At 37.3% G+C, this 12,668-nt stretch overlaps 2 protein-coding genes across 3 annotated transcripts; both read right to left on the bottom strand.

The window, feature by feature from the left end:
• Positions 1-801: 801 nt before the first annotated feature.
• On the bottom strand, positions 802-5,801 carry prf1.5 (perforin 1.5). Of its 2 annotated transcripts, none has more exons than XM_067393750.1 (3): positions 5,679-5,801; positions 4,936-5,473; positions 802-1,859 (listed from the first exon to the last, which is right to left on the bottom strand). In XM_067393750.1, the coding sequence occupies exons 2-3, from the start codon at positions 5,463-5,465 to the stop codon at positions 836-838; spliced, it is 1,554 nt and encodes a 517-aa protein (XP_067249851.1). In that variant the 5' UTR covers positions 5,466-5,473; positions 5,679-5,801; the 3' UTR covers positions 802-835. The 2 variants fall into 2 exon arrangements, with proteins under 2 accessions (XP_067249851.1, XP_067249850.1); XM_067393749.1 differs by having other exon boundaries at positions 5,674-5,799.
• A 3,166-nt stretch (positions 5,802-8,967) lies between these two features.
• On the bottom strand, positions 8,968-11,889 carry LOC137026410 (macrophage-expressed gene 1 protein-like). The gene is made up of 2 exons (XM_067393748.1): positions 11,405-11,889; positions 8,968-11,111 (listed from the first exon to the last, which is right to left on the bottom strand). The coding sequence occupies exons 1-2, from the start codon at positions 11,855-11,857 to the stop codon at positions 9,393-9,395; spliced, it is 2,172 nt and encodes a 723-aa protein (XP_067249849.1). The 5' UTR covers positions 11,858-11,889; the 3' UTR covers positions 8,968-9,392.
• Positions 11,890-12,668: the final 779 nt, after the last annotated feature.

Genomic DNA, 12,668 nt, shown 5'->3' with positions numbered 1-12,668 from the left:
AGACAAAAGACAAAACTTCATTATCATTTTATCTTAATAAAAAAATGACATTCTTTTTGTAATAAAGTAAAGTAATTCCACTTACATAATGCTGGCAATACTTGATGTTGTCTTAAATTGAAGTGTTTTATAGAGCTACTTACATTTTTAAAAAAGAAATTTCTGTCATTATGTACTCAATCTTATGTCATTCCAAATCTGTATGCAGTTTTTTTTTTTTTAAATGTTCATATTTTATGTTCCAGAGAAGAAAACAATATATACAAATTAGTATGCAGGACCTGCAGGTGGGTAATTTTACATTTACAGGTTTGTGATTTGTGATTTGTGAATTGTGCGTTAATTAATGAATATGTGCTCCCTGGGAAATGAACCAATGACCTTGAAGTGGTAAACATAGCACAGAATTTCATGCCTTATTTATTGTAAAATTATTGTGCATGGTCTTTATTGAACCAATAGGCAGTTTAATTGAATGATCTGTTACAAAACATGAAAAGATCTCATTTTTCACTTTGTGTTGTATAACACCACAGACATGCATAGGAATCACACCGCTGAAAGCAAAACTATTTTCTGTCTTCTGTCTTAGAAGTCCTAGAAATAAACATTGCAGTCTTCTACTTTTTTCAACAAGAAACAACAAAATGTGCCATTACATTTGAACACTATAAATGTTGGAAATTTATTACAAAAAAATAATAATGAAAATGTGATTATTTTTTATTTGTGCTTATTTTTTTCTATGATTTGTGTATATGACATGTCATCTCTAAAAATTAATATGCAGAAATATCATTTATAATTATAGTTTGTTCTATACAAATAAAGGGTCTTATGTTTTTGGTGAATATCTGCTACAACTGGGTCCAGTCAGGTGAGCATCACAAGATGCACTGTAAGTGAAATAAAGAATGCCACGCTTTAATTTACAGCTGTGTGAATGAGTCCCACGTTCAGGTCTGACCACACATCTCCCCACCATATCATTATAAAAGACATCACTGTCCCACACCTCAAATATGAGTTCATGACCAAACTCAATTGATCCAAAATCATAGCTGATGTTCCATTCGGGATCATTATTGTCCATAACCACATCAGTCTCCTCATACATAAGGTTGTACCAAACTTTCACATAGCCATCAGTGCGTGTGAAGAGATCTGCTTTCAGGCCTGCGGCTCTCTGCACCAACACTGTCAACGTGCCACGGGCGGCTCGCATAGGGCAGCAGTTGTAATCCAGATTTGGTGTCTGAGAACATCCTTGATGCTCCTTGTGCTCCACAGAAAGCATGTTCTCTTCAATATACTCTGTTATTGCACTTTTCAGATTGGCACTAACCTCAGGATCAGCCACCAGATGATGGAGAGGGAAAATTGCATATGATATAACATCAGGGTTGTCATGCAAGCTCATCATCCAGTTCGAGTACGCTTCAGCTGGGCTTTGGTTTAAAACAAGGTCTGGAAAGTATTTCTCACCTCCCAGCACCTCTATCTTGTGTGTCATGAAGCCCTGGTAGAATCCCATGCTCAAGTTATCTTTAAGGATTTGAGAGCATTTGTTGGAGAGAGTTACGTTAGCTGGCAGGAACCCTAAATTCATCTTTAACTCAATATTCAGACAGTTCTTGATGTCGGTCTCAGAGTAGCCCTTCAGGGTTGCAAGACAAGTTCGAAAAGCCGTGACCCGTCTCACTCGCCCTCCCAGATGGACTTGACGTATGTAGTGAGTGCCGTACGTATCTATAGTTCTTCGGTATAGGGGTTTTGTTTCGTCATCATACTGTGTCGGAAGTCGCTGGAGATGTTTTGCAAATTCATTGCTGATCTCTGGGTGATCTGTAACTCTGTAACTGTAAATGAACAACAAAAGAAGTCATCTGTCAGCAGATTTTGAGTGTGTTTTCTAAATAAAACTGTCCTTTGCCTGATGTTGTGTTTTTCAGTTATTTGGTCAAGGGACTTGATAAGAAAGTACTTAATAAAGCATGCTCAGGGTTTGTTTTTCAGATAATGCTGTGATTTGGCTGACTTTTTGGTTTTCAAGTGATTTCATTATGACTAAATTGGTCAGATGAGGATTAAATGCTAAACATCCTTGAGATAATGCCTCTTCATCTTAATACATAATCTCTCAAGGAAAAGAAGACTGACATTCAAATAATTTACTTGCACTGCAGCTTGCTTTTAAAGGTTGTGTTAACTAGGTGACTGTCTCTGAAAAGCCAACAAGAGTTAACTTCATGAAAATACATACAAATATTACTTTTTTTTTTTCAAATCAAGTGACATTTATTTTAAGCAAAACAAAAGGAAATGTTTCAGGGGAACTGACTTCATAATATATCCACCAAGTCGCCTTATGGAAATTATTCTTTTGTAAAGGCTTAGCATCAATTGCTTGCTCTGATAATTTGTTATCAGTGCAATAATATTCAGTCATGTTATATGACGTTTTAAAGCTGAACTAGTTGCCCTCTAGCGGTTAAAAGGAAAACTGCACTCATCTTGAGGAGAAATAGTGTTTTGGTTGTGCTCCGGGTCTGCTCCTCTGTGCGGATGAATGTGGTTGGAGGCACCGGTGTACACATAGATACATGACATCTTATCAGAATGGACAAATTAATAACTTTTCTTGTTTTGTTTTTTACAACTAGTGGTGATTCACTAGAGTCTTGCCGTTTTGAATGATCCATGGCCACTTTTACTCGTTCTTTGTGACAACAAACTTTCAATTGCACTACGGTGTACATTTTAGGACTTCCTCACACCCAGGGCCGGCTCTAGCCCTTTGGTTGCCCTAGGCGAGATTCAGTGAAGTTACGTTTGCTAGTAATACGTAGCAAACTAGCAAAGTAACACACAATACTAAGCAAATTTATTTCATTTAACACACGTGTCCACCAGAGAGTTTTTTCCAGCTGCTGGCGTACTTTTTCAATTGTTTTCAATGGGAACGCCACGTTTTTTAAACGCCGAGAGCGTAACGAGGTGCTGAGAGCTTGGCGTTTTTTACTGGTCGCCTCGAGTTGAAGAATATTGAACTTTGAGTAAATAATCACTGTCACTCTTTAGCCAGCCGTCCAATCAGAGTGGAGGAGGGGCGGGACAAATACAACACCGACCAACTGTCACAACATTCTTGCTGTACAAAGACATGGATGAGAAATTAATATCGCTGCTCTCCGAAAATACATAGCAAAGTAATTTCACATTGTGTCAACATTTTAAGTCTGAAACAAATTACCTGCAAAATCAGTTATAAGTAACAGTGCCGCGGATATTCCGTATCATAGCAACAAAGCGTCTCAACGGAAAAAAAGTTTTAAGCAGAGCGCCTAGCGTTTTCAGCTGGCTAAAAACGCTTTGGTGGACACACGGCCTAATGGCTGAGATGAGAAGATTTACCTCTATACTGGGTTTTCCTTTTATCTTCTTGCTTTCTCCGTTTTTTTAGTCCCTGTGCACCGGAGGGTTTATTAGACCGCTTCATTTTCTTCATCAACTGCGCACTTGCCTAACGTAACGTAACGTAACGGCGACCCTATAGGGCGCCCGCGCCCCCAACATATTTGTCGCCCTAAGCAACCGCCTAGTTCGCCTATAGCATACAACGAAAAGGCGTCATGCCTCATACTAAAAGGATTCAGTCATCGGAGCAAAACGGCATTGCTCAGACTGAAAGGCTTCAGGTCTCAGGATAAGCACCGTCAGATTTGTTTTTATTGTTATTTTTTTGCATTCCATTTTTATTTTTATGTATTTGTAAAGCACTAAATAAATAAAATTGCCTTGCCTTGCCTAATCGACTCTCTGACAGTAGGTGGCGCTGTAACAGCAGAAATAAAGCCGTTTCCTTGGTAACCTCTGTACACAAAGCAGCTGTGCTGCTTATAACAATGCATTCAATAGCTCAAAAGATTTTTTACCTCTCATAAAAATTAACCTTGGTTTTACTACAAATAAAACAAAATGGTTATTGTAGTTAACCATGGTAACCACAAATTAACTGATCTGATAAAAAAAAAAAAAAAAAAAAAAAATCATAGTTAACACACTTTTAACCATGGTTAATTTTCATATGTGTTCATGATAGTTTGCAATGCAAGGTAGCTGCAATGTGCTATTTTGTTAATGTTAAAATGTCATTCGTCTGATGCCTTTTGCTTGAGGCTGTTTTGTTCGATGCCTATTTGCGAGACCTGACACCTGGCATAATTTTTCCTGAGACATGAAGCCTTTCAGTCTGAGGCGCGATGCCGTTTTGTCTGATGACTGAAGCCTTTTAGTCGGAGACATGAAGCCTTTTCGTTGTATGACCGAGGTGTGAGGAAGTCCAAAAATGTACACCTTAGTGGACGCGACCCACAGCCGGAGCAACTTTTCTGTGTATGAATATGATGTGAAACACAAGGGTGAATGGCGTATGCAGTTTCAATAAACGTGTATTTGGGTAAAGTAATTGTTTGTTAAATAGATTTTATTTGCACTCTCCTATTAATGATGCTGTTATTTTGATCACAAGTCAAGAACTCACTTTTTTGGCTGCAAGTGTTCAAATAATTTTGAGGCCACCACTGTAGACCTACATCATATGCAATACTGGCTAAAGATTTCCCAAATGTATAGTTGTAAAAAAGCATATATCATTTGAAATTATTCATTTTGATATTGTAATAGTTTAAAATGAAGGTATTAGGCTTAACAGACTAATGAAGATATTTTAGATGAGTTATTTGATTTGCCCACCTTGGATGTGATACATATTGTATGAGACTGCTATATAAATTTGGTTTCTCAGTTATCCTAATCATTTAGCAAGGTTTTATGCATGTTCAAAGATCCAATTGTTGTCATTTTGTGGCAAGTTAAACCAAAACATCAGTAGAAATACAATGCTAAATAAGTCATAAACTCATATGGACTTACCTGTAATATGTACAACTGATTTCATGGAGGGCAAATGTTGCCTTATCCATTGCATTCTGAGAATGGGCAAATTTAGCAATATCTGAACGGCTCCCTCCCAAAATCGCCTTTCCAATGTCATGAAGGTTAAGGTCCATTTCCCAGTTGTTGTTGATGAGTGATGTTGAACTCTTCATTAGGGAGTCAACAGAATGATGGAGAGCAGTAGAAAGCTGTTTGCTGCAGCGGCTGAAGGGACGCCAGTCCAGCATGGCTGAGGGAAGTTTCTGCATCTGCCCTCCCTGAAAGCGGTTCTTGCAGACCGTACAAGTGCCATTGTCCATGTGTGACTTGACATTGATCAAAAATGCACCTTTACGCCGCATCCTGACAACGTCAAAGCCTTCTCCTGCCAGGTTGTAACCAGGCACAAATGGTGCTTTCTCACATTCTGCCTGAGAGCCTGCGTGGCAAGCTGAACTCATGTCCCAGTGTGTCATTATCAGACAAATGCAGAGAAACACATGGAAAACACAGTGATTTGTCTCCATAATGATGTCTACAGGGAAATACAGAGGGTTCAAATGTAATATTTAATTTCTTCCAGAATGGAAAAAACATTAATGAAGCAACATGCATGCAAAATGAAATGAAAAATACTAAGAATATTGGTGTAAAATTATAATGAAAGTCTTGATTTGTATTATTTATGCTGAAATGGCATTGCTAAAATATCCAAACTGTTAAAAAAAAAATCACCTCACCAAGTTCAATGTTATCCACCAAGTAGGTTTCATACAACAGTCTTATCCAGCTGTGTTACACCACCATATTGACCTACTTCAGAAAAGTCTTTTTCTGTGTTCTTCCGAAAATACAGTTTCTTCATAAAATGTTACTGCTGTAGAGTCACTTTCAGGAATGCTAATGTTGAAAAAGAGCATTGTGTGAAAGCCTGAGCCCGTGGCATTTGTGGAAGGGAGTGTCTTCCTTTCAAGCCCTTTCTTCTGTGCAGGGAAGATTTCATCCGCTGACTGGTTTTGTTTTGATTTTTTTTTTTTTTTTTTGTGAATACCAGCTGTGCAGTGGGGGAGGGTTCTCATGAGACCTGGTATAAGGGAATTGTGGATGAAGTGCAAGGTCAAGCTTAATCATGCAGGATGATGGATGATGATATATTTTCTTCTGGATATTCAGAAACACACTGTGTCATGTTTTGTTTTTGTCTATGATGTATAGAAAATTATAGAGGACAAAAATGCTAATTTAACATTAGAATAACCCATTTTATTGCCTGAAAACATAAGCATCAATTAAAAACCAATTTGAAAAAAAAAAAAAAGTCTGTAATTAGAAGCCACTTCAACTCAAAAATTAAAATTAATTTCATGGCCATTGTGGTTTTATCCCTCTATTTGTGTGTGTTTGCACGTTCCAGACAGACTGTCGGTTTGTGCATTAGTGGTTGGAATTTTTCCAAGTTGTGCTCACTGCAGAACCAAATGACATCCAGCTCTCTGGACATAATGGGTGGAGCTTGACCTAATTAGGTTTAGGGATAGGCCTATGGGTAGGGTTAGGGTGTTGCTGGACCTACATGCTCCACCCATTACATCCAAAGAAGGGGAGCTGAACATCAACTTCCACCTATTGGCAGTGAGCATCCTCTTGGTTTTTCAGGTTTTCTGATTTATGAGATTATACTGTAACTTTTTAAAAGGAAAGAATTATCTCAAACAGGTAGTTAATAAATATAGGGCAATGGATAGATAAACTTAATTCCTGTTTTGTTTGTTTGGGTGGGTGGGGCAGTCAATGAATCAATTTTTTCAAAAACACTGATTCTGTTCAATGATGGCTCCATTTGGAACTCTTTCCATCAGCAGAGCAAAAATAGACAAAGTAGCTGTCTTTTCAATATGTGTAACTTTTGCTTGACAATGTGTGTTTGATTATACACCTGTGTTTTCCTGGGACTACAGAGAACAGTGTCTAAATCACAAAAAAAGGAATACGCTGATATTAAGTCTTGCTGTGTACACAGTTTTTGGTTTAAATGTAATATATGTAATATATTTATTATAATATATATAAAATAAATTATATAGAAAACAAAGAAAGAGTTAGTGGAATAGTGAGAGTTGGCCAAACACACACACAGACACACACGCACACACACTTATTTCTACCTACTAATTTTGATTGTTCACTACATTAGCAAATTCATGTTTCCTGATTTATGAGATTATACTGTAACTTTTTAAAGGGAAACAATTATCTCAAACAGGTAGTTAATAAATAGGGGAAATGCCAGATGAACTTAATTCCTGTTTTGTTTGTTGGTGGGTATTTGAATAATGACCACTGAACAGTTTAACTGATCGCTCATCTGGGCAACATAATGGTGCTACTTTAATTTCTCTGTATCAATATGCTTTCTTACTTGTCATGCAAATGCAAGTTAGAACAGATAATTGGTGCCATCTTGAGTCTTCGGGTAAAAAAAGACATTTCTCAGAAGATGAGATGAGACAGAATTTAAGAAGACAAGTAACTGGGATTTTTTTTGGGAGATTAATTATGATATACAAATTAATAGTCTAACGTTGTTTACAGTGTTTGTCTTTGTGTGGCTGGACATATCAGACACTCAATTATTTGTTATATTTCTCAAATAATCTACAATACCCCTCATCTAACAAAACAAACAATGAGGTAGAGTTTTAAGGCAATGCCCCTGAAGAGCATCTAAAACCCCAAATGCAGCTAACACTAGGACTCTGGTTACAAAGACCAGACTGGTTTACAACTCAGATATAGTTTTACTGTAAATTCACTTTGAAACAGACAAATCTACCCTTTTTCTATACAGTTCATCCTAATCCTATACCTGCTATGTATAATAACTCGAGATATGTACAATCATCCAATTTTCCTATGTAACCATAAATGTTCTTTTACACTGTTTTGCATATGTATTAATTCAAACTCTATTAAGGAATGGTTCAGAATTGCAAACTGTAGTTAACCAAGATCTAATGTATAGTCCTCTGACTCAAATTAGTTCTCTCTCATCAAGACAACTTTAGCAAAGATCAAGTGGAGCCTCAACAAATTGCATCAGGACAATTTTATTCAGTCAAGGCATGCATCAAACTTAGGGCCAGATTTACTAGCAGCTTGCACCAGCACAAACCCTCTTTTGGCGGTAAAAAACTATTGTCAGGATTTACTAGAGACATGCAGTGAAAATGCATGGAAACAGTTATGTATGGGAGGATAATAGTGTGTGATTTACTAAGGTTTGCGCTAGTCAGCAGAACTTTCCACTCCCATCTGCTTTTTTTTTTTTTTAATTGCATTCTCACGCTAATTTGCCCTGTTTAGTAAATCTAGCCCTTATAGTCATTATTCGATAGTTTCTCTTACCCCTTTTAAAGAAGGGTGTGTTAGAAACTGATAGTTTGCTCAAGGCTGTTGATCTGCTGAACTTCAAATAACTTATTGCTTTTCTGGATTCTGCTTCAGCTCTCTTTCCATTGCTAAATTGTATATGCATGTATGTGTGTGTATAGATTTGTTTAAGTGTTTGGTCTATTTAATAAAGTCTTGAATGTGTCACACATAAAGTTGTTTGTGGTTCATGCTCATATACTGGATTTCCTAATCATGCAGATTTTGGCTACGTGCTCGGAGTAGTACTGTACAGTATGAAAGTTATTTCCCACACCCCGGAAACAGAGTGTTCACTGGATCAACAGGTTAGTTGATTGTGGTATTAATTTTGCTACATCAAGTTAATTTTTAGAGCTGATCTAAATATTTATAATTAATTAGGCCAATAACTAGTTGTAATAATTAACTATACATATTTCTTTTTGGGATAATTTGCTACATCTTGTAGATTTCACCTTGAAAAGTCAATTGCAATCTCCCTAGCAACAAGTAAGTGAGACATATATAATTTGATTCTCATCAAGATATCCTTATATTTATTTAAGGTAAGTCTGTCTGGTGTGAAGTTGATGACATTTGCTCAGCTTTTCTTTAAGAACTATTTATTAGTCACAAAAGCACAACAACTTAGATATATACACATATATCAATAAAAATAATAAATCAGTAGAAAATAACTTTATATAAAGCCCATAATTCTGTATATGTAATTTATTGCAGAGTATTCTTATTTCACAACAGTCTCGCTATAAGATACAGTACTGAAACATTTGCTGTACAGTATATCCTTACACTGAACCATTTTTAAATGTATATATTTTATGACATTCCACAAACAGAAACATTTTCTTTCAGATTTATTCCAATGCTTAGATTGTTAGTTGTTAAACAAATGTGAATATAAGTTATTTTTAGAGAATGGTTACTGCTAGTAAAATAACTGCTGTACCTGTTACTGCTGCTGTAGCATTATAGCATTATAAAGCTTTACTGTAAATCTCTGAACAGTCATCTTAAAGACATTATGAAAGTAGGGATTGATTAGGGTTTTCATTTGCAATCTCATTCTGTTGTTCTCTTTGAATCTCTACACTGCTCTCACTTTGAACCTCACTATCAATCTCTTCATAGCCTTTGCTCAACCCGATGGCAGAAAACCTCTTTCTCCTTTTCATTATAAACACCATTCCTATGACCACAAGAGCAACCAGAACCATTACACCAATGGCTACTCCAGCCTTTTCTCCTCCGGACATCTGAGAAGAAGACGCATCAAACATTGATGCCATTTTGTTTATCTCACCAGGCTTTGCCAGTCGCCACATTTTAGTTTGTCCAACTCTCACCCAAGAACGATCGCCTTCTGTCATTACAGCTACAGTGTTTGTGGCGATCATACTGACCATTGGGGGTCTTGTGAATGGTGGGAGGCGGATAGGCTTTAACTGACCTCCAGTGAACACACCGGACTGGACACAGTACAATACCTGACAGCCATCACTGATGGCAGCAAGATGTTGGCTGAACTGAGGTGGACAGCGAGATTGACCCTTTGAGAGAGGGTTGCCAGACTGGCAGCTGAAGAAACCAGCAAAAGGCACAGAGAATCTTGTCCCAGCCTCATAATCATTGCTCAGACATACCATCATGCCATTAGACAAAAAGTGTTGGGTAAAGTAGTTTGGAGGACAGCCGTTAGATTTGGTCAATGGGTTTTGCATGCCTGACCCAAATAAACCTCCAAAAAGGTATCCAGAGTACTCTGGGGTTTTCTGAGTTGAGGAACACCAGTAAGTTTCAACTTTTGCACGACGGACACGGTAAGCATCACCACATGTTTGGTCGCAACAAGTAGACAACCACAAGAAACCACATGAATGACAGTGGCTGTGGCATTCATAATGATTATAACCTTTTTCTACTGTCTCAGAGCGTAATAGGGTGGTGTTGTACTTTGCAGGGCAAGAATAATCACCAGTGGCTGGGTTTTTCTGTGCTGTCTCATCACAGATGGTATTTCCATCTGATGTCAATGGAGTGCATCGTTGGTAAATGCCACCAAAGCTAAGATTGGTGACTGGACCCTCACAGGAAGCATCATCTACATTTGCCTGGAAGTTGAAGTTTTTGGAATCTGGACTTACACAACCTGGAATGGTATTTATTTTATAGTACTGCTCTGCAGCCTTACGAACTGATGAAGCCATTTTGTTTACTGTCGGTGTTGGGAGGTCTGGAAATGTGGATGGATTAAGAAAATAGTGCAGCGGCAGCCCAGAGCGGTCAATAGCCACCAGATTATTGAGCGTACTCTCTTGCCACTTCTGCAGAGTGATGCCTGGGTAGAATAAAGCTCCACCGTGGCTCTGAATTAAAGAATATGTGATGTTACCCTGATAACCGCTGTTTTCAGAGGTTCCCTGAGATGTTTTGGCACCAATATCAAATTTTACTTTGTCAAAGAAGTTAAACCCTGCTGATGCAGAAACAGAAGACATGTCTGACTTACTGTTAGAGACATAAGACATTTTTAAATAGTCCTCTTGCACCAAAGTAGCACCTGCATCAACACTTGTGATGACATGAGTACCATAATCAAGTACGAGTTTCTCTGACAGGTAAGTTGCTTGACGGGTTTGATTGTTCTCAATAGCATCTGCAATTTCTTCTGCCTGTCGAGCAAAGCGGGAGTCCAGAGTGAAGTCAGGAAACGCCTTTACTGTGTACAGATGGTTACGGACCTGAGAAACAAATATTTAATAATATGAGAACATTTTTCCATCATATTTATTTGTTTGTTTGTTTATTTTTATTCATATTTTATATTCATATTTTTTAGATGCTAATAAAATTTACAATACTACATGTTATTTATTTTGGTATTAGAATGGTTTTATATTATATAATTTTAGGTTATTCAAAATTACATTTTTTCCTTTTTATTAAAAAATCTTCTATATTCGTCCTGCTAACCCTGTTCATACAGTCCATACAACTCAGTATGACGTTTTTTACTTTTTATTTTTGTACTTACTTGAACTCGTGCTGTTACAGAACTGTCTTTCACTTGGTGGGTTTTCATGCGCTGGTTTTCTGTGGAGAATTTTGCATTGAGCACCGAATAGAAGGAAACATCAGCATTAATGGAGCTTGAAGTGGAGCTTTTTTGTTCCAGCCATGACACGATGATCTCAGAGTTTGTTTCCACTCCGCTCACTTTCTGTGGAATGACAAAGACTTCATCTGGAATGAGATAGACACCATCTTCTGTGGTCTGACACTGGGAATAGCTCAGATTCATCACCCGGCCCATGTCTATGTTGCGCAGGTTATCCCAGCCTCCACCTGGTAGAACCTCCAGAGCTGTCAAACTTGAGTTTTTACGACACACGCGAAGTCCATTACTGGGACGATAGAGAGGATGAAGGTTGCAGACATTGATAAAACAGCAGCAAAGCATCAGCAGACAAAAACCTCTTGACTCCATGATCACCAGATGCGTGTTTCACACTACTTCAATAAAATATATGTGGCAGATTTTAGAATTTGCTGAGTTCCTTAATAAAGCCACTTCTCTGTTTCATATCCGTCATACAATTAAAGTCATGAGACAATGAACTTCCTCTTCATGAAATGTCCACCTTGAAGACACAAATAGACAAAAGAAACTTGAAAATGAAAATGTTCATTTGAAGTTTTATGGGCTGGATGAAACAAATATTTTTCTTGTGGATAATGGCTTATCCCTTGGTAAATTGATCTATGCAGTTATTCTCATTTTTCTGGGTCTTTCTTAATTTTTGATCATGTAGGAGGGTTTTTTTTTTCACCAATTGTGTCTAAACAAGAGGAACTGAGATTTTTTGCTGCTTCTTGTTTTAGAAGAATATGGCATTAGCAGGCCTTTTCAAATCCTCTTCAATATGAGAAACATTCAAAAACTGCTGTGGGTGTAGATCATGAAAGCCTCTAACAGGGTTTGTCATCACTCTTTGTACCATATGGTGCAACAGTTCTATATTTTATTATTTCAAAGTAATAGTACAGAAACTTGTACAAAAGTACACTGCAACGCATATGGCCTGATGTCAAGCTTAAGGGCATTTTCAACAAATAATAAATCCCAAATAGTAAATAGCAATGAATTCTACTGCATTTTCTGCAAAATTGCAAACTATTCATCTTTGAGGTTTGTATTCTGTGCATTTATCCAAGCGGTCAGCATGTGATGTTTGCATTCTGTGTTGAACGAAAATGAATTTACAAGCCATAAAATAAATTTACAAGCCATAATTTAC

Source organism: Chanodichthys erythropterus, chromosome 9 (assembly GCF_024489055.1).
Source record: "Chanodichthys erythropterus isolate Z2021 chromosome 9, ASM2448905v1, whole genome shotgun sequence".
Classification (NCBI taxonomy): Eukaryota; Metazoa; Chordata; class Actinopteri; order Cypriniformes; family Xenocyprididae; genus Chanodichthys; species Chanodichthys erythropterus.
This window is presented reverse-complemented; position numbering and strand designations above follow the sequence as displayed.